This window comes from Bos taurus, chromosome 4 (assembly GCF_002263795.3).
Source record: "Bos taurus isolate L1 Dominette 01449 registration number 42190680 breed Hereford chromosome 4, ARS-UCD2.0, whole genome shotgun sequence".
Lineage (NCBI taxonomy): Eukaryota > Metazoa > Chordata > Mammalia > Artiodactyla > Bovidae > Bos > Bos taurus.
Window position 1 is genome coordinate 99,495,032 of NC_037331.1, and position 22,758 is coordinate 99,517,789.

Below are 22,758 nucleotides of genomic sequence, written 5' to 3' on the forward strand. Positions count from 1 at the left end.
ACATGAGTACTGGAAAACCATCGCTTTGACATATGGACCTTTGTTAGCAAAGTAATGTCTCTGTCTAGGTTTGTCATTGCTTTTCTTCCAATGAGCAAGCGTCTTAATTTCATAGCTGCAGTCACCATCTGCAGTGATTTTGGAGCTCAAGAAAATAAAGTCTGTGCCTATTTCCATTGTTTCTCCATTTATTCGCCATGCTTTACCCTCCCTTTATTATCACCCCATCTCTCCCCTTCCCTTCACAGCCAACTCTGCATTTCTTCATTTCCATCTTACTCCTCAAACTACTGAAATTTGGCTTCTTTTCAGGTCACTTGACCAAATTGTTCTTGCCTAGATCACCAGTAACCTCCATATCATGAAATCTAATGGATACATTTTTGTCCTTACTTTGCCTGGTCAGTCAACAACTTTAAACAATATGGACCACTTTCTTCCTTTGGGTAGAATGACACTAGATTTTCCTCTTCTCTGTCTGATACTGTTTTATTCTCTCTTTTCTAGTCTAATTTAAATGTTTTTCTAAAAAATTATTTACCTATTATTTGGCTGTGTCAGGTCTTAGTTGCAGCACAGGGGATCTCTCACTGCGGTGCCTGTACTCTTGAGCTGTGGTGTGTGGGTTCATTGCTCTGAGGCATGTGGGATATTAGTTGCCCGACCAGAGATAGAACCTATGTCCCCTGCATTGCAAGGCAGAGTCTTAATCACTGGACCAACAGGGAAGTCCCTAAATGTTTGTGCTTAATGTTTATTCCCCTGATCTCCTTACTCTGTGTGTTCTCCCTGAGTAATCTCCGTCACTCTTAGGGCTTCAGGTTCCATATGCAAGTCACTAGGACCAGCCATCATCTACTTTGTGGGGCCCAGTGCAAAAGGCAAATGTAGGGCCGCTTGTTCACTGACAGCAGGACCTTAAAACCCACATGAGGCCCTTGTGAGCCTGGTGGCCTGGGGGTGACACAGGTGGCCACCCCGACTCCACATCTGTGTCTTTAGCCTAAAAATGGCTCTTGAGATCCAGGGACGTGTCCACCCGGACATGTCCACTTCTTTATCAGCATTTCCTCATCTTTACCCTCGTGTAGGTCAAGGGCAGCTCTGTTTCCCCAGCTGCTGAAGCCCCGACTCTGAAAATGAGTCCAGGGCTTCCCCTCTCTCAGGCTTTTCCTAATCCGACCTCAGAAGCTCGCTCAGTTCAGGCCATTTCTCCTTCCACTGTTATCCAGGCCGCCATCAGGTCTGTCCTGGGCACCGGCAGCAGCAGCCTGGATCGTCCTCCGCCTTTTCCTTCCCAAATTCCATTGTCCATTTTAAAAATTCAGAATGCATTTTCAAAACTGTAAATGTGATCACCTCACTCCCTGCCTATAATTCTTCAAAGGCTTCTCCCAGCTTTTTCGCATGAAGTCCAAGTTCCTTCATGGGCCTTGTGAGGCCCTGTGCAGTCTGCGTATCCACCTCCCTGGCCTCCTTTTGCCCTCTGCCATTGTCTTTATTTTCTCTGCTCTCTTGCCTCTGAGCCTCCTACACTGTTTTGTCTGGAAGATCTCCCTTTGTCTCGTTTACTCCAGCTCAGGCTCCAGGTCTCTACTTTCACTGTCACCTCTTTGGGGAGGCATTTCCTCCCTCTAGACTATTCCCCCACCCGCTCCCACCACCCTTGCAGAATCCCACCCTTCTCATCACATTTAACTGTAATGACTTGATCATTTCTCTGGCCCTTGGTACAAAAGCTGCTCTGATTCTATTTTCTGTCATATCCTTAGCAGCTGGGTCTGTTCCTGACACATGATGGTTTGTAAATACTTGTTGACCAAGTGGATTACTCACTTGTTGAAGTGCTCCAAGAAGATGAGGCTGGTGGAGGTGCCGATGATGGTGGTCAGGCCCCCGATGGTGGCGGCATAGGAGATGCTCAGAGAGAGGCACTTGCAGATCATTTGGTCATGCTGGGACTTGTACTTTCTTTTGAGCTCCTGGTTCCTGGAGCTGGGGGTGAGGACTGGTGGCTTTTCCTACCAAAGGAAAGTCAGTGAATTTCTCTAACCCAACTTGGGCTTCTGGCCCACAAAGCATGAAAGACCATTGTGCAGTGGAAATGTTCTGAGCTTGGGTGTCAGATGGGTCCCAGTCCTAGTTCTACTCTTGCCCTGCTAGGTCATCCCCATCTGAACTATAGTTTTTCTTCTATGAAATGGGGAAAATCCAGTTTCCTCTGCCAGGTTGTTGTAAAGAGTAAATAGAAAGTACTTGGAACCCTTCCTGGTATTTAACAAATGGTAAGCTATTAATATTGTTATTTTTGTTGTTATGAATATTAACAGTTATGTTTTTTACTTGAATTCCAGTAAAACTGACTGCTCTCCACTTCATGTTTAAGTACCAAATAGAAGATGGTTATTCTCTGTGGAGTTACAATACAGTCCTGGTTGGGAAATGACTAAAAAATAAGCTTTGCATTATAGAAAGAGTCCAGCTTTCACTGGACAGAGAGTCAAAGTGTGTTTCTCTCCTCCCTTCTTTCTCACTTCTTCTTGCCTATTGATTTTTCCTCCCCTCTTTCTCTTCCCCCTCAATTTGCATAGGAATCTCAGCCTTGCCCTGGTCTTCTCAGGCCCTGCATGGTCCACGTGACGGCCTTTCAGGGTCAGAGGTTTCTGACCTCTGATCTCAGCTCTGGGCTTAAGAAGCCAGTGCCCCTCTGTCCTGCCAGGTCCATGAGACTAGGAGTAGCCTGGTACAAATGTCACCAGGCCAGGCCATGGGGAGACCGGGGGGCAGAGGCCACCCTGCCACAATTCTCAAAGCCCATAACCTCTGCCCCATCTTCCTACAAGGGCCCAGAAAAGGCTGGAGCCTTCCACATTCTCCTGAAAGAGTCCTTGATTATAAGAGTTAGAGAAGACCTCAGAGAGTCTCTGGTCCAGTGGTTTCCCATGATCCTTTCTCCTAATGAAAACTGACATGGACCTCCAATACAGGAAACAAATACAGCGTTTAATGGGCATATATCGATGTTTTAACTGAAAGTGCATTTGAATCAAGGTTCTCCTCTTATTAGCTCCAAAGCCTTGGGTACATCTCTCTGCATCTCTGTAAAAATGCAGTTCAAAGTTGCTACCTCATTGGGCCAAGACTAGAGGGCAAATGCATGGCACAGTGCTTGGTATTCAATAAACAATGGTATTTGTTTATGATGAGACAGATGTCACATAATTGAGATGATTTTGATGAACACAAAAACTTAAAATCTAGGGTTATAAGTAAGAGTTGCAGTGTGACGCCAGCTTTCACATCTGTTTTACTTCTGCATTTTTGTTTCAGTGATAAAAGTTCCAGGAAAATCAGGGAACAGAAAAGCAGTTGCCTTAAAAATCTCAGGATATGTGAACACAATATTTGCAGTGGCCCCAAAGCACCTTTGAGGAGTAGTGTGGACACTTCTGATCTAGACTGAGCCTCAGTTTTAAAGCTGACGAGACTGGGGCTCGGGCAGTGGGATAACTTGCCGAAGTCAGCAGTGAGTGGGATGCCTTGTCTCTGCGGCACACACAGACCTCACACACAGGTGGCTAAAATGGCCTGGTGACAGCCTGCCTGCCTGACACCCTCACAGCTGCAGGAACAGTGACCCCTGGGAGCTTGGGTGTGTCACGAAGGAAACAGGATCAGGAGGTACTTCTCCATTACCTGGGATGGGTGCTGCTTCCTGCCTGGGAGGTTTGCTGTTTCGGCAGAGTTGGTGACTGTGGGCACACCATTCCGGTTCTGTCAGGACAAAGACCATCACACCATCAGGAGGAGGATGTGGGGTCTGGAGAAGCCACTGGATCACCCTGGGGGGCACCATGCCTCTGTCTCCCCTCCCTGGGGACTTGGGGAGCAGAGCCAGGGTGAACAGCTGGTAGACAGCCACCCCACTGTGCCTGCCTCCCTTTCACAGGTTCCTGTCTGACTGGAGCCAAGCTCCCCATATGAAGAGGCTTTTGAAATATGGAAAAACATGGCTCTGTCCTAGAGGAGAGCTTAGCTTTCTAGAACTCCATTAGCTCATGAAGAACCCTTCATTTTAACACAGAGAAAATGAAAAAGAAAATGCACACAACCAAGTCCATAGTTTGGACCCATCAAGGCCCATCCATTGGGACTGAGGTGAGAAGTGATGTAAAACCAGCCCCAGGGGAGGGGCAAGGCTGAGCAGTGTGTGGGCAACTTAACTTTCACCTTAAACTGTCCCCTTTTGTAGTATGATTTTTGTAAATGAACCCCTCCTGAAAGGAGTCTAAGGGTGAATCCGTGGATGGCTGACTATTGGGTTTCTGTGAGGAAAGGTTAGTTAGCCTGTCCCTTTGTGAAGCTAAGCCCAGAAACCAGGCCTGGGGTTCAGAACTGCTCGAAGCCTCACATGTCCAGGCTCAGGTGAGCACCTCTGTGCCCTCCCATCTGAGAAGGTCACTGGGTTCTCGACAAGCTGCCAGGCATCTCTGTCTTTGAGTTACCTTTTTTTTTTGTATAAATGTTTTTTGTGGCTGCACGGTGCAGTTTGCAGGATCTCTGTTCCCCAAGCAGGGATCAAACCTGCACCCCTTGCAATGAAAAGGCGGCATCTTAACCACTGGACTGCCAGGGAAGGTCCCATGAGTCATCTTGAGGGTCTTTTAAGTATTTCAAAGCACAGAGGAAACCCAAGGCCATACCTTGTTCTGCATCAGGGAATTGAAGTCTGCATTTGACGTGCTGGAAGAGAACAAAGAAGGTGGGGAAAACAGCAGTGGCCCAGAATGGCTGAGATGGGGATTCTCCCCACATTGGGTTTTGGTATAAAGGACCCTTCTAGACTTGGGTGTTCTTGGCTACAAAGAAGACAAATCTCACCTTTGAGAGATGTGGTAAGGATTTGTGGGGACAAGGGCAGGGTGTTGCATTTGAAGGGAAACCGAGACTCCTAATAATAGCTAACATGGAGCTGAGCACTCATGAATGGATTTCAATCCTCATGACCTTGTTAATCCTCACAGCAGATCTGTGGGGCAGGTACTGTTACCTACACTTACAGGGTAGGAGTCTAGGCAGAGGGAGGTTACTAGCTTCCCCGGGGGGCCTGGGTACTAAGTGATGGCACCAGAGAGGAACATGTCTGCCTGCCTGGAGAGCCTGGGGCCCTGGACTGTGGTCTCATGGGCTGACCATCTAGAAGGAGAAACGTGAAATGCTTCTCTAAGGCGAACAGGAGCAGGGAGGGCCAGGGCCACATGTGGTAAAAGGCACAGGAGAGAGGGGCGAGCTTCTCAGTAGCAGCTGCACCCCCCAGGGTGGGAGTCACCGTGGGTGCCGAGTCCCTCCCACCCCGGCCGCTCTCCAGCTCTGCCTTGGGGACAGAGGAAGGTGGGGATGTAACACCAGCCTTACTGACTTCCACTCAGCATTAAAGGCACGTTTCTGGTCCGTCTTAGCTCTGAGGACAGTGGGTCCCGTGAGCTCAGCCACTGGGAAAGCCAGTGAGGTGCTGGACACATAGGCAGGATGTGGGGCCCTGCGGCCGTCACCCACCTCCAGGCTCTATCAGGAGTTGGTGGAGCTCGGAGGGAAGCGTTCATTGGAGGGCGTTGTCAGCCTGGGGGGAGTATTGTGATATTCCCCTGTCCTCCTTCCCAAATCGGGTGAGGAGGCTGGCGAGGAGCCCCTCAGACTGCCATCCTGCCGCCCTCTCACCACCACCAACCCTGGCAACCCCCTCCCCAGACACCCACCCCCCACCCCCAGTGCTGCTGAGAGAGTCCAGGGACACCCTGAGCTTCGGCTTTGGAGTTTGGGACATGTGTTTTCATCTGGAAAAGAACAAGGGCAAGAGGCCAGTGAGCGCTGCCCAGGAGGCCAGAGTGAGAAGGGAAAGGACGCCCGCACCAGGAGCAGCTAGTGCTTTCGGTGTCCAGTGCTTCCTGCTGAGGGGGAGCCCCACAGGGAGGGTGGCTGGGCCGCTGCTCACTGTGAAAGGCCCCACCACAGAGGCAGAGGCAACCCCAGATGGAAAGGGCTAGGGACTGAGCCACCAGAACACAGAACCAAGGAGGCCGAGCAGTTCTCCAAGAGCCCCTCATGCCATCGGGTCCTGTGCAGAGGTGGCCTCCAGGGGACACTGAAGACGCTGAAGGGAAATGCCTGATGTGCGAAAGAGTAGGGACCTGAGTCCCCGGGCACTGGCCGCACTCTCCAAAACCTCCAGCCAAGACCCTCTGTGCCCCTGTATCTTTCCTGCTCCTTACAGCCTCTGTCCTGACCCTGGAGAAGTCAGAAGTAGCAGAGAGGGTTGGTGAGGGGAGGGGAAGGTAGAGGAAGACGGAGAAAAAGCCAGACGTCTCCCCCGCTCACGGTCACCTCTCATCCTGCAGACCTAGGCTTACAGGGGCTTGAGTGTGAGCACGAGAGTGTGGGGAGAAGCTTCAAATGAGAGTGAAGTTTTGACACGAGCCTGGACCAGATGGCCGAATATCTGAAAATGAGATTGTTCTAATATCTGGAAGGAGCTGTGGGATTTGCCTGAGACATCATCAAGGGTGGGGAGGGAAGGCCAGTGTATTATGATCGGTAACAGTGGTGGGAGGAGGGTCCCCCACATCTGTTTCTCCACATGGTGCTGGTCTCACTCACTGTGGGTTCCCCATTTTTTTATGAAAAGAGCAAATTGCGCAATGGAGCTCTAGTACAAATCCAACTTTTAAAATGCCCTATTCATCACAGTCTTCCTTGAAGACCATATATTGATATCAGATGTCCAGAAGAAATCAGCTGTTCATGAATCTGCCTCACATGAGTGAGACCAGATTTCTCCTTTTCTAAAAGAGCTTGTTTTCATCATCACGTGGTGCTCTCACCAACTGTCCTATTATCCCCTACATGCCACTTAATTTTTCCTTGCCGTATGTAACAAGACCAAACCTAGCAAGACCATATCTAATACCTATAAAATACTTTGTGGTTCTCTAAGAGTCTCCATCGATATCTAATATGCAAGACTTTCTTCATTGATAGATTTAAAAAATATCATTCTCCCAAGAGGGACATCAATTTAGATGAAATTCTACTTGGGAGATGTATGTACAGTCTGTATGTCCCATCAGGTTCAGCATAGTCTCTCCCCCTCTTCTCTGAGCCCTGCAGTACCGTTTTGAAGGGAGTTGCCCTCAGGATCTTGGGCAGAGAGGAAATCAGGGCAGGCGGGGCTGGTGGTGTGCTAAGCTGTGAGTGTGGCCCACCCAGCTGAAAGGGCTGTTCCCCAGGCTCTTTCCTGACCTCTGGGATGGACCTGGCGGGGCTCTGTCTGGGAGGAGGGCAGTCATACTCACTCTTCATTGACGAAGATGAGTTCCAGGGGAGGTTGGCTGTTGTTTACATCGAGATCTACAGCAGCAAAGGAAAGCAGAAAGTGAGACATGGAGTCCGGACTTGACCCTGAAGGGCAGGGACTCCGGGCTGGGGCTGGACTAGGGGGACCCAGGAGCATGCAGGCTCCCACTGGGCCTGGTGCCTGGCAACTCCCCTTCCCTCCCCTCTGAGGATGTGGTGAGACTCAGGGACACAGACAAAAGCCTGGGGTCCTGGGCTAATCCTGGAGCATCAGGGGGCAGGGAGCAGCAGAGGGTGCTGGAAGCGGGGCAAGAAGGAACAGCTGGGAATGGGAGTCACAGGGAGCCTCTGGATGAGCAGGGCTGGAGGTTAGGGGATAAAGGGCAGGTGAGGGGGACATCAGAAGACGAGGGGAGGGAAGCAGGTGAGGGGGGGTGGAGGGAGTGGGTGCCGAGCTGGGCGGTGTCACTGGAGGAGGGGTGGAGGAGCAAGGGGGAGATGAACTCCAGCAAACTGTACTGATGGGCTCGGCCTCTTCGGCGCTGGAGTTGCCAGCCACGAGCTGCTCCTCCTCGGCACTGACCAGCTCCTGCAGCACGGCCTCCACGATGGGCATGACCATGGCAGTGGTAGATGTGTTGGAGAGCCACATGGACAGCAGCGTGGTGCAGCACATGAAGCAGAGCAGCAGCCTGGAAGGCAGGGAGGGGTTTGGGGTGGGGGGTAGCCTCACAGCACGCCCACCTCCCCAGGTCCAACCTCTGACCTCACGGGGCTCCCCAGGGCCTCCTACCAACCCACCAGTGCTGGCATTTATCCGAACACTGGGGTTTTATTTCATACTTGGTACTCCCAGGGCTTGGCACAGAGTAAACATTAAAGATGTAAAGATGTGTTGAATGAGTGAAGCACACTTCATGGGCTAGTGTGGCCTTGGCATTTCCGCCCCCCACCAGAAAAAGCCCTTACTTAAGCAAAGAGTAGCTTTGGTCATAGGGTCACAGGGCATGGACTTAACTGATTCCTCATCTCTCTGTGGAGAGAGCTCGATGACGTTAGCTTGATGTGTGTTTTTTTGTATGGGTATAAAGGAATTCTTTTTTGGCCCTTGCAGCCAGCAAACCTCTGAATACCTTCACATTCCTTGCTTTGCAGCCATGTCACCATAGTTATTAGCGACCAAATAGAGATGAATGGATGAAGCTCATGGTTCCGCCCACTACTTGTTCCACTACTAACACGTGGAAAGCTTAGCCCTCAAAGGCCCCAGTGTTCAGTTTCCCTGTGTGCACTTTTTCAAGCTGGTATCTTAAAGAGTTGAGGCTTGGAGAAAGGCTAACACAGAGAACATTCAAGTTCTCCCTGACTCTGAAGACATGCACTGTGCACAGACATAGTTCTCATTTCGTAAGAGAAGTCAACGCAAAGACGTCCCGCGTGGATCACCGTAGGTGGGGTCACCGACTGTGCAGTTTGGGGCCGGCGTGTCTAGCCTATGGATCACGACTGGGTGGGTGCCAGAGCCCGCCTCTGTTTAGGCTGATGGAGACAACAGTTTGTCTAATTTGGACCCTCACCAGCAAACAGAGGGCCCCACGGGGGTGGGAGGTACGGTGAACAGAGATGAGTGGAAACACAATGGGATAAAAATTCTCAAAGATGGTATTCAGGGGTTTTAAAGAGCTGCAGAGTCCAAATATCATGTGGGGAAGTGCCAAACTGTGTCCAGCAGGTCGAGTGTGGGGTACAATATTAGGTTATTATTGAGTTAGGGGGTATTACTAAGTGAGGGGGTATTACTGAGAATTATGCTGTGAGTTAAAGCTGTGGTTAAGTGGGAGACGGGAACATCTTTTGAATTATAACCTGTATTCATCTAATGACTAATGTTGAAAACGAATACCATATTATTTATTTATGCTCTGTTGGATTTCCAAAGGAACCAGGGAAAAAGGGTTGCAAGAAAGTTTTAAGCTAGAAGGAGGTGAGGACAGTATTCCAAAGGGAAGGGCACAGTTTTTATCCAACAGAGTGGGAGTGAGTTTACACAAGACCATCAATCCTGACCTCCTACACATTCCCAAGTGCCCCTCCTGACAGCAAAGAGAGAAGAGGAGACAGCGGAGGGACTGCAGATCAGGTCAGACGCCACGTTTGACAGGCCTGTGGTCTGAACCAGTGACAACAAGAGCTGGGGGTGGTTGGCAGGAAACTGCCACGCCTCCTTAGATGACAGAGGAGAAGACACCGCTTCCTCATCCAGCCTGTTACCTGATGCACCGGAAAAAAGGTTGGGAAACAGTTTATGTTGGTCCATCTTGTTTTATTGAATGAGCCCCTTAGATGTTGTAACCCGCTGCACCGGGAGCCCTGCAGGGGAGGAGGGAGCCTCACGGCCCTGGTGTCCTCCCATCCCTTTTGGTAGAAAACCTCAAGCGGACATCCCTCTGAGTGTCCAGGGGGCCCACTGGGAGCTGGGGAGATGCACTAAGTGTGACTCACATGCCCGGCTTGGCTCCAGCCATCAGGACCATGCGCAGAGCAATGCGCTTGTGCAGGTTCCACTTCTCCACGGCCGCGGCCACGCAGATGACGCCCACCAGCAGCAGCGTGGTGTTCTTGAAGTACTCGCCCGCCACCTGCGGAGGCCAGGGTGGGTCACCCCTACCCGACCCGGGGCCCAGCCCCCGTCCGACTAAACTCACTGTCCACTACAGGCTGGCAAGCAAGAAGCAGGGAGATGAGGTTTATTAAAATAGCTAGCTATGGTGTATATTACATATATGGGCTTCCCTGCTGGCTCAATGGTAAAGAATCCACCTGCCAATGCAGGAGACTGGGGTTTGATCCCCAGGGTTGGGAAGAACCCCTGGGGGAGGAAATGACAACCCACTTCAGTATTCTTGCCTGAAGAATTCCATGGACAGAGGAGCCTGGTGGGCTACAGTCTCTGGGTCACAAAAGAGTCAGACATGACTTAGCAGCTAAACAACAACAATATTACATATATATATTCTACCTTGAGCGGGTGCTGTGCTGCTTTGCTGTTCAGTCACCAAGTCGTGTCCGACTCTTTGCAACCCCATGGATCGCAGCACGCCAGGCCTCCCTGTCCTTTGCTATCTCCTTGAATTTGCTCAAGTTCATGTCCAGTGAGTCAGTGATGCTGTCTAACCAGCTCATCCTCTGCCACCCTCTTCTCCTTTTGCCTTCAATCTCTCCCAGCATGAGGGGCTTTTCCAGTGAGTTGGCTAAGCACATTACAAAGATTATTTCATTTAATCCTGCCAATAACTCTATGGGGTAAATAGTCTTCTCCACTTTTTAAGAGATATGAAAAACACCCATTATGAATATGATTTCAAAAAATAAACATTAACAATTCTATCTTGTGAGTGAAGTGAAAGTCGTTCAGTCGTGTCCGACTCTTTACGACCACATGGACTATACAGTCCATGGAATTCTCCAGGCCAGAATACAGCCTATCCCTTCTCCAGGGGATCTTCCCAACCCAGGAATCAAACCCAGGTCTCCCTCATTGCAGGTGGATTCTTTGCCAGCTGATCCACAAGGGAAGCCCAAGAGTACTGGAGTAGGTAGCCCATCCCTTCTCCAGCAGATCTTCCTGACCCAGGAATCAAACTGGGGTCTCCTACAATGCAGACGGATTCTTTACCAACTGAGCTATGTCCTTAAAAATTATGAAAATAACCCTGGGTCTGTCCACTAATCTTATTTTCTTTAGTTTTTATAAAACTATGTTCATTTTCTTATTAGAAAAACACCTGTTCACTATGGAAAACTTTAAAATATAGAAAACTTAAATATAAAATTACCTTCAATCTTACTACTGTTAATACTGTGGTATATTTTCTTCAATTTTTAATGTCTATATAGATACATAATTGGAATTATATTATATGTGCTGGCTTTTATCCTCTGTTTTATCATTTGACATTGTACTTTGATCATTTTCTTTTGAGACTTAAATTTACTGGAAAAATCCATGCTCCTGGCAGCATGAAGTACTATAGAATTTTCTTAGCCATTTTCCTTTTGTTGAATATTTAAGTTGATTTCTTTTCTTTCTTTCTTTGCTACAATGGAACAAACAATAATTTTCTGCTTAAATCATTAAGTTTATATGAATGTGATTATTTCCTTAAGACAGAGTTCTTGAAGGTGTCTTTATAACTTGCCAAATAATTACAAAGTTCCAAAGGGTCCCAAAATGATAGTAGTGCAAGGAACATCCTACACTGTATCCATTTTTGTTTGTTTCTGAACCATTTGAAGGTTACAAACATTTTGGCCCTCTATCCCTAAGTATTTCAGTGTTTATTTCCTAAGATAAGGGGTTTTCTCTCAAACAACCATAGTACCAGTTGCCAGCTTCTCCTTGCATTTTAATAATGAGAAAATTGAGACCGAGTCCTGTTCAAAGATGTTTCCTATGTTTGGGGTCCAGGACCATCTCTTCATTGATCCCCTCCCTTGGAATATTCACTTCTTATCTCCGCCTAGATGAGACTTCAAAGCCAGTTCAGGCCTGGTGCCCCACCCAGAAAACCTTCTGTGTGCCTCTAGCCTCTAGCTCCAGAACATTCCTTGTGGGTCCTATTAACTCCACACGCATTACAGAGGGCACAGGGCGATGCTCAAATCGTCGCTTCATGCTCGCACTGTTTCTTTTTTGTGTGCCTCGCTTGTCTCTTCGGAGAAGGCAATGGCACCCCACTCCAGTGCTCTTGCCTGGAAAATCCCGTGGACAGAGGAGCCTGGTAGGCTGCAGTCCATGGGGTCGCTAAGACTCGAACACGACTGAGCGACTTCCCTTTCACTTTTCACTTTCATGCATTGGAGAAGGAAATGGCAACCCACTCCAGTGTTCTTGCCTGGGGAATCCCAGGGACAGGGGAGCCTGGTGGGCTGCCGTCTCTGGGGTCGCACAGAGTCAGACACAACTGAAGCGACTTAGCAGCAGCCGCAGCAGCTCTTGTCTCTTAACTGAATTCTAGGCTGCAAAAGGCCAAAGAACATGTTTCTATATCTCTTAACACCTAATAGGATAAATTGCAAAAGTAGACACTCAGTAAATACTGAGTCACATACAATAGAGTTGTTCCCAACAATGGGACCATGATATAAACTGAAAGGAAAAGATATAGAAAAGTTGAACTCCTAACTTAGAAACTCTCTTAAAGTGAGAAAACAATAACACTTCTGACTGCAAGAAAAATCAAAACTGAACAGGGAAGGAAATGCAAATATAGTAAATTCTGTGATGTTTGAAGTAGATGGAATTTATATAACCATTGTGTTGAAATTTGATTACTGAATTATATGCCTGTACTGAGAGATGGAGGAGAATTGGGTGATGTAAGAGTACAAAACCCTCATTTGACTATAGTCAGAAGATAATTGATAATGTCTAAAAGTGATAACAATTAATATGTGTGTGTTAAGTCGCTTCAGTCGTGTCCAACTCTCTGCGATCCTGTGGACTGTAGCCCACCAGGTTCCTCTGTCTATGGGATTCTTCAGGCAAGAATACTGGAATGGGTTGCCATGCCTTCCTCCAGGGGATCTTCCCAACCCAGGGATCAAACCCACCTCTTTTATGTCTCCTGCTTTGGCAGGCAGGTTCTTTACCATTAGCGCCACCTGGGAAGCCACAGTTAATATAGGAATATTATATAGGTCTGTGGCATTTAATACCAGAAGAAGCAGTTAGGAAAGTTAAGTTTTTGGCTCTGGGTTGGGGGAGGTAGGTGGAAGAGACAGCTCTTTTTTTTATTATGATCTTTTTCAATATTATTTGATTTTTTAACCCTGCTAGGAGCACTTTGGTAAGATAAGAGCTGTGCCAGAAGGCAGCCAGCTCCATTGCCCTCTTCTCTCTTGTTCCCCCACGGAGATTTCCTTGTGTCTGACTGATGAGTTCTGTGCTGCAGAAGGACCATCTTTCCTCTCTGACCATTTGCTGGAAGAAAAGCCCTGTGCTTCTGGTTAACCTAGTCCTCGTCCTGGACCCCAGCCCTCGTGGACACTAATTCTCCCGGAGGACAGGGAAGCTCTGCTGGGCTTGTGACTCGGGAGCAGAGTGCCCTCTGGGAGGGACAGGGAGGGCTTGGACCCTGGTGATGGGTGGAGGTGCTGCCCCTTCGCGGGAGGTGGAAGCACTGCTGGGAAGGCCAGGGCTGGCTGAACTGGACCTTCCTCACTGCCCGCTCATGGTCCCAGGCAGCTGAGAGGCAGCTTGGTGGTGGAATCAGTGTTTCCCTTTCCTCTGTTGATCAAGGAGGGAGACCTGCAGAAGATCTGAGACACTGCTAGACCTGGGCGACGGTCCCCCACTGGCCCCATGACTCATGGCCCTCTGTGAATCTTCTAAAGATTCACTGCTACCAGGGTTACTTTCCCAGGGGACCGACTGACAGCCTTTCGATTTTCTGCCTCTTTGGCACAAATCCTAATAGAACTCCAGTTTGTGATGGCCTTTCAGGAGGCTCAGAGCCTGCACAATTGGTGGGGCTACTTTCTCTGGGTTCCTCTCAAAGGGAAGGAGAAAGGAACCAAACTGTGGAGAGTGCCTTCTGCATACCGGGAATGTTGTATTTTGCATTTACTTTCTCATAACGTGAGGAAACAGACCCAGAGAGGTTAGGAAAGAGGTTCCGGGTCCCCGATGTGAGGGGTGGAGTCGAGATATCAATCCAGGTCCCTCTGAATCTAAAGCTACCATGCGACATGCCATTCATGATAGCCAACTGGAAACCACTCATCTAATTCAACCCCAGGGGAAATTCTTGGTCCCCCAGACAGCATGGGCCAGCCCACATTCCTTATCTTTATTCACAATCCCAGTCCTGACGCCGGCCCCAAATACCTGGGCCTGGTCCAATGGCAGCCCCAGGCTCAGCTTTAGCGGGATAGCTGTTAGTTGTTTAGAGAGCAACTGTGCTGTTTTCTCATGTGGTGTTTGGTGAGCTCAGGTCTGTTCAGACATCCCCCTCCCCCTTGTGAGTGATGCCACGTGCTTGGTGATTCAGCCTGGGTGTGGTCTGTGATCACGAGATAGTACCGTCAAGTGGGGAAGAGCGAGGGCTCTGGCGTCAGCCAGGACTTGGCTGTGTGACCCTGGGGAAGTTATTCAACCTCTCTGGGCTTCATTTCTCTCATCTAAAAAAATAAATGAGGACTATATGACTCCCAGTCTTTTGTAAAGCTGTTGTGAAGATGAAATGACACGTGCACACCAGCTAGCCTGGCCTGCCACCTTGACAGCTGGGGTTCCTGGTGGTTCTGTTACTCAGTGGCCCTGCTGTCCAGGTCCGTGGACATTAGCACACAGAGAAGGCTGAGGCACAATAAGTAAAACCTGTCTGGTGATGGTGTCGGTTAGTTTTCTAGCCCACTGATTTTTCTTTTACAATAAAACCTTGGTTATTCAGAACCCCTCTGGGAGTTCCAGGATTCTTAAGGATTATTTTAATCATTTTCTAAAACGTGTTGCATCCTCACATTTGCCATGAGCCTTCCTTTCCCCACTATCTAATTTCCAAGACTAATATTCTGTGAGTTGGGAAACCAGATAACAGAAATTGTTAGAACTATTTGCAAAGAAAAATTAGATTCTGAGATGAGAGCTCCTCCCGTGGCTAGAGTGCGTGGATTCTGTGACATTTATGTTGGCAGTGTTATTGCCTTTACTGCTTTTCTGCTCTGTGGTTTTTCTCGGTGTGCCAAAACCCTGGGCTTGGAGAGCAGAGGTATTTCCGGACAGTGTTTAAGAAGAGATGGGCTCGAAGAGACGGCTTTGAAAAGGTGGAGCAGAGGATAGCAAGCTCAGGCTCTGAAGTTTAGATGACCTGGGTTCAAATGCCTGCTCCCACAGATGGTCTGGGACCAAACATTGAACCCAGATATCCTCGTCTGGGTTATGTAGTAATACACAACACTTTGAATCCATCCTATGTGTGCCTTAAGTAAAATGATTCAAGACAGGCCTGGCATATAGGAAGTCCTCAGAAAAGGCCCATTATTATTGTTAAAAGAAGTGAAAAGATGAGAATCAGGTATGCCAGCATGACCATGTAGAGGAAGAAATGAAATAAGAAGGAGCAAGGTGGATCTCAAAGAAAAAGATTCTTCCAAACTTTCTTAAGTGAAGGGTGAGGACATCTCTAGCGTTTTCTAACCCAGCCTGGACTGAGAGGCACAAAGACCTAAGTGCTGAGCAACGCAGTCTATTAATGAACTAGTTCATTGTTAGTGAATTGCAGGTGACATCTCTTAGTGACGAGCTTTTAAAAACATCACTCTCTTTGGTCGTGGGATTATTTATTGCTCTCTAGATATGTCAGGTTTTAATTGTTTTTACAAAGTTGTTGCTGTTGTTTTTTAATAGGAAGAGGGCAGTTGTGGCTTTAATCATAGAAGTCTGAGGAGAATAGAAATCTGGATGTTGATCTTGGTTCAGTGCTTTTCTCACTAAGAACATCATCAAGGGCATCGTCAGGAAGAAAGACAGAGATGGACCAACCAATCATTCGTGAAGATGAGCTGGGCACTCTGATGGGCACTTTCTCACTCAGAAAGCTTTTAACATCCTCACAGCTCCCCATGAGGCAGGTACTTCTATCGTTCTGATTTTCCAGGTGAGTAAAATGGTTACAGTTTAGAGAGGTTACAGGGAAAGAAAAGAATGTTGCCCATTCCAGTTCTATAAGGATCAAGCCCTTAGCTCCTGCAGTCATGCACCCTGAGGGGAATGCAGGATGGAGAAAAACAGGAAGCCTCTATACTTTGGGTATTGGCCCTAAATAGTTAAGATGGATATCTAAGGAATCATTTCAATGGCTCCAGATTCTTATATCTTCTCATAAATAGAAAAACACTAAAATCATTAACTGGAGATGTCTGTTGTGATTAGCAGTAGTCTTCTGATGTTTGACTACATGTTTTTTTCCCAGAAAAATAAATTCATATATTTCCTGGCTCCTGCCTCAGCTCTTTGGAGCAGTTCCTCAGTAACCCAGGCTGTCTCCCAGGCCATAGTCCTCAGTAAGGTACCCAAATAAAACTTAACTTGCAACTTTTATTTCAGCCAACACACAATTTGCTCAAGACTAGTTAGTGACAAAACTGGATTCAAACTCAGATCTACCTTGCTCCCAACTTGGATCCTGACCCTTGCCATGTTTCCACTGTCCCTGCTCATGGTGGTGACAGCCAGAGGCTGGCCAGATGTGTGGATCTGACTGTGTCCTGACATGGACATGGGTGGCATTGCATGGGTACTGTCAGAAATGCAGCCGGTCAGCACCCTGCTGTTGGCTGCACACACCCAGGCTCTGCTTGGAGGTCAGCTGGTGGTGACCCTTGTCACGTGTTGGGAAGGTGGCAGTCCCTCAGAAGATGGGTGGTGGTCGCTGGAGATGGGCCTATACTGAGGCCCTTTTGGTTCATCTGAACAATTTGCAGTGAGTCCAGGATGGGATCCTGGGCAGGTCCCCCTCAGCACTGAGCTAAGCCCGTCAGAGCTGGAGACTTCACGACACCATCCCAACCATCTCCCTGGCAAAGAAGCTGTGTCCAGTGTAGCTGCCTCTCTGCCCTTCCCTGGGGGCAGGAATGCTGATTCTACTGGTTAAGTCTGTGCAAGCTCAGACACCCTCCTAACCACCTGTCTGTATTCCCTGAGGACAGAGGTTTGCAAACCACTCGCTGCCCCTGAAACCTCAGGGGCTGCTGTGGGAATGGGGTGTCCATAAGCTGTTGCAGCTGGCAGGGCCCAGGCAGCCAGGGCTCTGAGCCCTCATGACCAATCAGAGTAGGACTTCCTCTTCCATCAGTTTCATATATTGAGATTTAGTTTCAAAAAAAGGTTTTGTTGCTTAAAAAAACATGCCTTGCAAACCCTACCGTAGAGAAGGTTAAAGCAGAGAGACCCAGATGGGTGCTGACCTGGCCGGAAGTCAGTCCAACTCCTGCAGAGCTTAGAAGTGCTGACTTACCAGGTGCCCCCAGTTTCTGCTCTTCCTGTGGAAACACTGGGTTGGCCTCAAAGGGCTGCAAGATCTGTAGGTTCCTGGGTTTGGGCCCCCCTTGTGGCCTGGGCATGGGCTCAGCTCTGGGCGGTATCTGCATGGCTGTGGGTGATGGGCAGCCTGGATTCAGGCAGGTGCCTGGGCACAGATGCTCAGTTTATCCTCACGGGCTTGTATATGTTGGGGGGAGGGCATAGGGTGGAAGGTCAAGGGGGCGAGGGTGTCAGCCTCTATAGTAAGCAGAGGCCAGAAAGACAGAGTAGAGAGTGGCATATGAAATGCCCCCAGATTTAAACGAACAGTCAGGGTCTGGGCACCCGTCAGGAATCAGTGGGTCAGAAAGATCAGAAGCCAATAGGGAAGCAGATTTCAGGATATCAGACTCTAGCACCACTTGGCTGTAGAGGCTGTTTTGTTTTTACAGCTGGAGCTGCCTTGCCTCTTCTCTGGCCCTGGCAGGAGCTAGAATCTAAATGGGAGTTGCTAGAGGCCTGCAGTGTAGGCCACTGAGACAGCAGAGGGGGTGTGTGTGTGAGTGCGCACGTGCGTGCACATGTGTTTGGTGGGTAGACAGCAGGTGTAATCACTACCAGAAATAGTTCCTGACCCTGGGCACCCCTGAGACTCTTTCCAAGCCTCAGTATTCAAACCATGCCATTTAGTTCCCCAGAGCACCCCTGGGCCCCCACCTCTATGCCATTCTCCTATAAACAGTGACTCTCAGCTCACTTGATTGACACAGGTACTGTTCCCAGCTACTGTAATACATTAGAAGGGCTTAGAGGACTTTCAAGGCAGATATGATGATAGTAATGAGAGTCACAATGCAAGCAAAACAAAAAAAACACGCCTAAAAACAAATCTGAAATACAGAACTGAGCTCTGGGCACCAGCAAAGGGGAGCAGTGGCTGGTGCTTATATGCTTGATAGAATCCTAAAGTCAAAGGGCCCTTAGAGCCCAGGCCCTCACCCAAGGAATGGAGTCTACCTCTAATGTTCCTGATTCAGTCATCCAGCTTGTGCTTCTAGGGACAGGAACAACAGGACCACATGGGGTCCCCATTTCAGAGTCTTCCCTCCCAAAGAGGGGACTCTTCCTTATGGTGCTTTGCCTCTGGTTCTGGTTTGGCCCCTCTGAGTTTGGTGTGTTGAGCTGCACAAGCCACAGTTCATGCCCTTCTCGAGGCTTCTTTTCCTTTCTCATATGACTCAGCTAGATTTTAGACATCTCGGGTACCCACCTCTGAATGAGCAACTTATCCAGAATTTACTGCCCTGGACAGCGAACATAATAGTCACTTTATAGAGGATTAAAAGATAGGCTCCTCTGACCACAGGATTTCCCAGGCAAGAATACTGAAGTGGGTTGCCATTTCCCTCTTCCATGGTTCTTCCTGACCCAGGGATCAAACCAGGGTGTCCTGTATTGCAAGTGGATTATTTACTGACTGGGCCACCAGGGAAGCCCATTAAGAGATACTGCATGTAAAGGACCTCTGCATTTTGGCAGCCACCTTGGATGGAAAGCTTACACCGAGTCTGTACTCAGCTGAAAGCCAAGGGTCTTTTTCACACAAACTGCTGACATTCATCCTTATTACACTTCGTTTTGCCTGTCCCAGTCCATTGCCTCTTCCTGGCAGCATTGATTCTGTCGCTGTACATTAGCTGGTCCATCCAGCTTTGAGTCATCTGCAATACCAGTAACATGCCTTTCATATTTTCATTTGTGTTGTCTCTCCAGCACCATGCCAACATGTTATGAAAGATCCTTTAGGTTCAGCTATTCAACCAGTACTCAAGCTACTCAACTGTGCTATTATCTGGCCCACACGGGCTCCTCTGATTGAGAAATTTTTATCCCTGGAAATACTGAAGGCTCCAAAGGAAAAGTTAATTTATGTTCAGCAACTTCTGTTTAAAAGACCAGGGAAATTGTAAAGCTTTATGGAAAGACCTCAATCAAAAAGCAGTCAGTATACATTTTGGGCACTTGATAGGGTAAATTTCATTTATCTAGAACATTCTCTCATAGGAAATTGTGTAAATCCTCTGCAATGCCAATAATAGCTGCATACTGCATAGAGTCTTCTGTGTTACTCCATGTGGTTTATACTTTCTCTCTACTAGAACAGAAACTTCTCAAGGTCAGGAGCCATTTCTATCTCTTTTCGGCACCTGAGTTCAGCTGAGAGAGGACAATCTAAGCTTTGCACAACGACCTCTTAACCAGCAGACTGACAATCCATCACTGTAAAATTTAGCCACTTATATGCACATATCCAGCCCCAGTGGGAAACCCAAAGCATTGGCTATGAGATTCAAGAGGGCAAAAATAGATTTCTTTTTCATGTTTTGTCACCTGCAAGGTATCTGTAACATCCCACAGTGCACACAGTAAGTACAGCACTCAGAAAAAAATATTTTTCTGAATGTTGACTGAATAACCTGAGAGACAGAAGCCACAGATTCAGGGTCACACTGATCCTATTCACTCACCTTCCTTCACATGGAGAATACACTACTGACACACGCCACCAAGAACACCGCAGTGGAGAAACGTTAACTGAGGCTGGCGTGAGAGTGGACTGGATGTAAAAGACATTGTAAATCCTAGAAGGGGTGAAGCTGGGTGGAGAGAGGACATAGAAGGTGTGCAGCTGCGTGGAGAGACGATACGTCTACGGCAAGGTTTTAATCTGATGTTCTCCTGTACCATTTAAGGGACAGATAGCACAGATGAACCTATTTGCAGGGCAGGGATAGAGACACATGTAGAGAACGGACATTTGGACACAGTGAGGGACGAGAGTGTAGCATTAACATATATACACTGCCATGTGTAAAGGAGATAGCCAGTGGGAAGCTACCGCAAACCACAGGGACTAGCGCGGTGCCCTGTGACGACCTGGAGGGGTGGGAGGGAGGTTCAAGGGGGAGAGGAGATATATATATACATATATGTATATGTGTGTGTGTGTGTGTGTGTGTTGTTATTTGCATCCTTTGCTGTTGTTGTACAGCAGAAACTAACACAACTTTGTAAAGCAATTATACTCCAACTAAACAAATCAAAGGACAAAGACATCAGGGCGGTCCAAAGGAAGGGACCAACACATTTAGCGTTGGGAAGTTTTTGGAAAGGCTTCATGCAACAGGGTAACTGCCTAGGATTTTAAAAGCTTAAAGGATTGGAGAGAACTTTCCAAGGTGGAAGAGAGTGGCCTGAGTCCTGGCAAGGGGCTGGGAAAGCACAGGTGGGTTTGCTGCTGCTGCTGCTGCTGCTAAGTCACTTCAGTCGTGTCCGACTCTGTGCGACCCCATAGACGGCAGCCCACCAGGCTCCCCCGTCCCTGGGATTCTCCAGGCAAGAACACTGGAGTGGGTTGCCATTTCCTTCTCCAATGCATGAAAGTGAAAAGTGAAAGGGAAGTCACTCAGTCATGTCTGGCTCTTAGCGACCCCATGGACTGCAGCCTACCAGGCTCCTCCGTCCATGGGATTTTCCAGGCAAGAGTACTGGAGTGGGGTGCCATTGCCTTATCCGACAGGTGGGTTTAGGGAGTGACAAATGGATGCTGTATCTGAAGAAGGGAGTTCCTTAGACTCCCACCTCATTTTCCCCAGAAAACTAAAACACGTGCTGGTATGGGAGAGAAGTCAATGGCTGAGGAATAGATATGTTCTCTGTCTGCAAAGTCAACAGGCTCACACACAGGGCTGTCACCCATGTCCTCTACCCAATTGGCATTTCCTCTAATCTGAGTTTAAAAGGCTAACTAAACAGATTATATTTGGTCTAAACTGCACCCTGGAGCCCAGCTGTTAAATATCATCACCAACCAAAGCCACTTTATCAGGCCAATGGGGTAGAATTTTTCACCTCAAATGATAAAACTGGCTCCCTGGCTCTTCCAGTGTTTTCCACCTCCAGCTCCAGCAATAACAACACCTAATCTCTCCCCAGACAGTCTTCTTTTTCTCCTTACAAAGTGCCGTTGCCTTTGAAAACAACTGCCTCCCTAGACTCCTTATGGGTTGAGCCTTCCTACTGGTGAGGTGGGCAGACCCTAGGATGAACTGTTGCCTAGCAACATCCCTAGTGTGTGGAGGGGCTGATTGGCCCACCAGTCTGTAGGATCCTGCTGCAGGAAGCCCTTGGAGAAGTAAAGACATCATCTACTTTAAGGTTGAAGCATGCTGTTGGCTTTTGGGCTGCCTGTAGTGAAATAAAAAGATATTAGTTTTTTAATGAATAGTTAGCTCACTTTTAAAATGTTACTTAAATTTCAATTCTTTCTATAACTTTTTTTCTCTGCTCTCTATTTTCACCTTCTGACTCATTGGCTTTTTTTTTTTTTTTTTTTGGCTCATTGGCTTTTGCTGTCACAATTTTGAAGAGAAACCTGCCAGACAAGTTCATACTTTTCTCTTAAGGAAAGTGATACTGATGCTTGTTCTTTTAGGCATGCATACAGACCTGAGCTACCTGTTCTCTTTCCACAAAGGAAGGGGGACAATTGGAGAGACTGGCTAGTGCTTCAGGTCCCAGGCGAGTTTTATGTGGGTCCCAGGATACTGGTGTTAGACCCAGTTCAGGAATAAAAGCACTGCTGAGCGTTTGGGGGATCGTATCCTTTTTGGAGAGTCTGAAGCTGTTACGACTACTAAATGCCAACCAACAAACAAACTAATGTGCTGCTGCTGCTGCTGCTAAGTCACTTCAGTCGTGTCCGACTCTGTGCGACCCCATAGATGGCAGCCCACCAGGCTCCGCCGTCCCTGGGATTCTCCAGGCAAGAATACTGGAGTGGGTTGCCATTTCCTCCTCCAATGCATGAAAGTGAAAAGTGAAAGGGAAGTCGCTCAGTCGTGTCCGACCCTCAGCGACCCCATGTACTGCAGCCCACCAGGCTCCTCCGTCCATGGGATTTTCCAGGTACTAACCACCTCTAAACCAAAATGTTGCAAACCAAAAAAAGCCAAACAAAAACTGGCCAGTTGAGTCCATCCAGTAGAAGGACATGTTAATTTGTAGTCAGGTACAGCAATTAGTTGGGGCTTCCCTGGTGGCTCAGAGGTTAAAGCCTCTGCCTGCAATGTGGGAGACCTGGGTTCGATCCCTGGGCTGGGAAGATCCCCTGGAGAAGGAAATGGCAACCCATTCCAGTATTCTTGCCTGGAGAATCCCATGGACAGAAGAGCCTGGTGGGCTACAGTCCATGGGGTCGTGAAGGTCAGACACGACTGAGTGACTTCACAGCAATTAGTTCATCGCTCTGTTGTGTCTGACTCTTCGTGACCCCATGTAATGTAGCCCGCCAGGCTCCTCTGTCCATGGGATTTTTTAGGCAA

General features: G+C 48.2%; 1 protein-coding gene across 1 annotated transcript in view; it reads right to left on the bottom strand.

The window, feature by feature from the left end:
- SLC13A4 (solute carrier family 13 member 4) overlaps positions 1–22,758 on the bottom strand; it is a 41,849-nt gene that overhangs the window by 11,375 nt on the left and 7,716 nt on the right. The window contains exons 3-8 of the mRNA NM_001076884.1: positions 9,853–9,989; positions 7,870–8,042; positions 7,350–7,404; positions 4,704–4,743; positions 3,697–3,774; positions 1,837–2,021 (exon numbers count right to left, since the gene is read on the bottom strand). Of these exons, the coding sequence (NP_001070352.1) occupies positions 1,837–2,021; positions 3,697–3,774; positions 4,704–4,743; positions 7,350–7,404; positions 7,870–8,042; positions 9,853–9,989 (668 nt within the window). The remainder of the gene's footprint in view (positions 1–1,836; positions 2,022–3,696; positions 3,775–4,703; positions 4,744–7,349; positions 7,405–7,869; positions 8,043–9,852; positions 9,990–22,758) is intronic.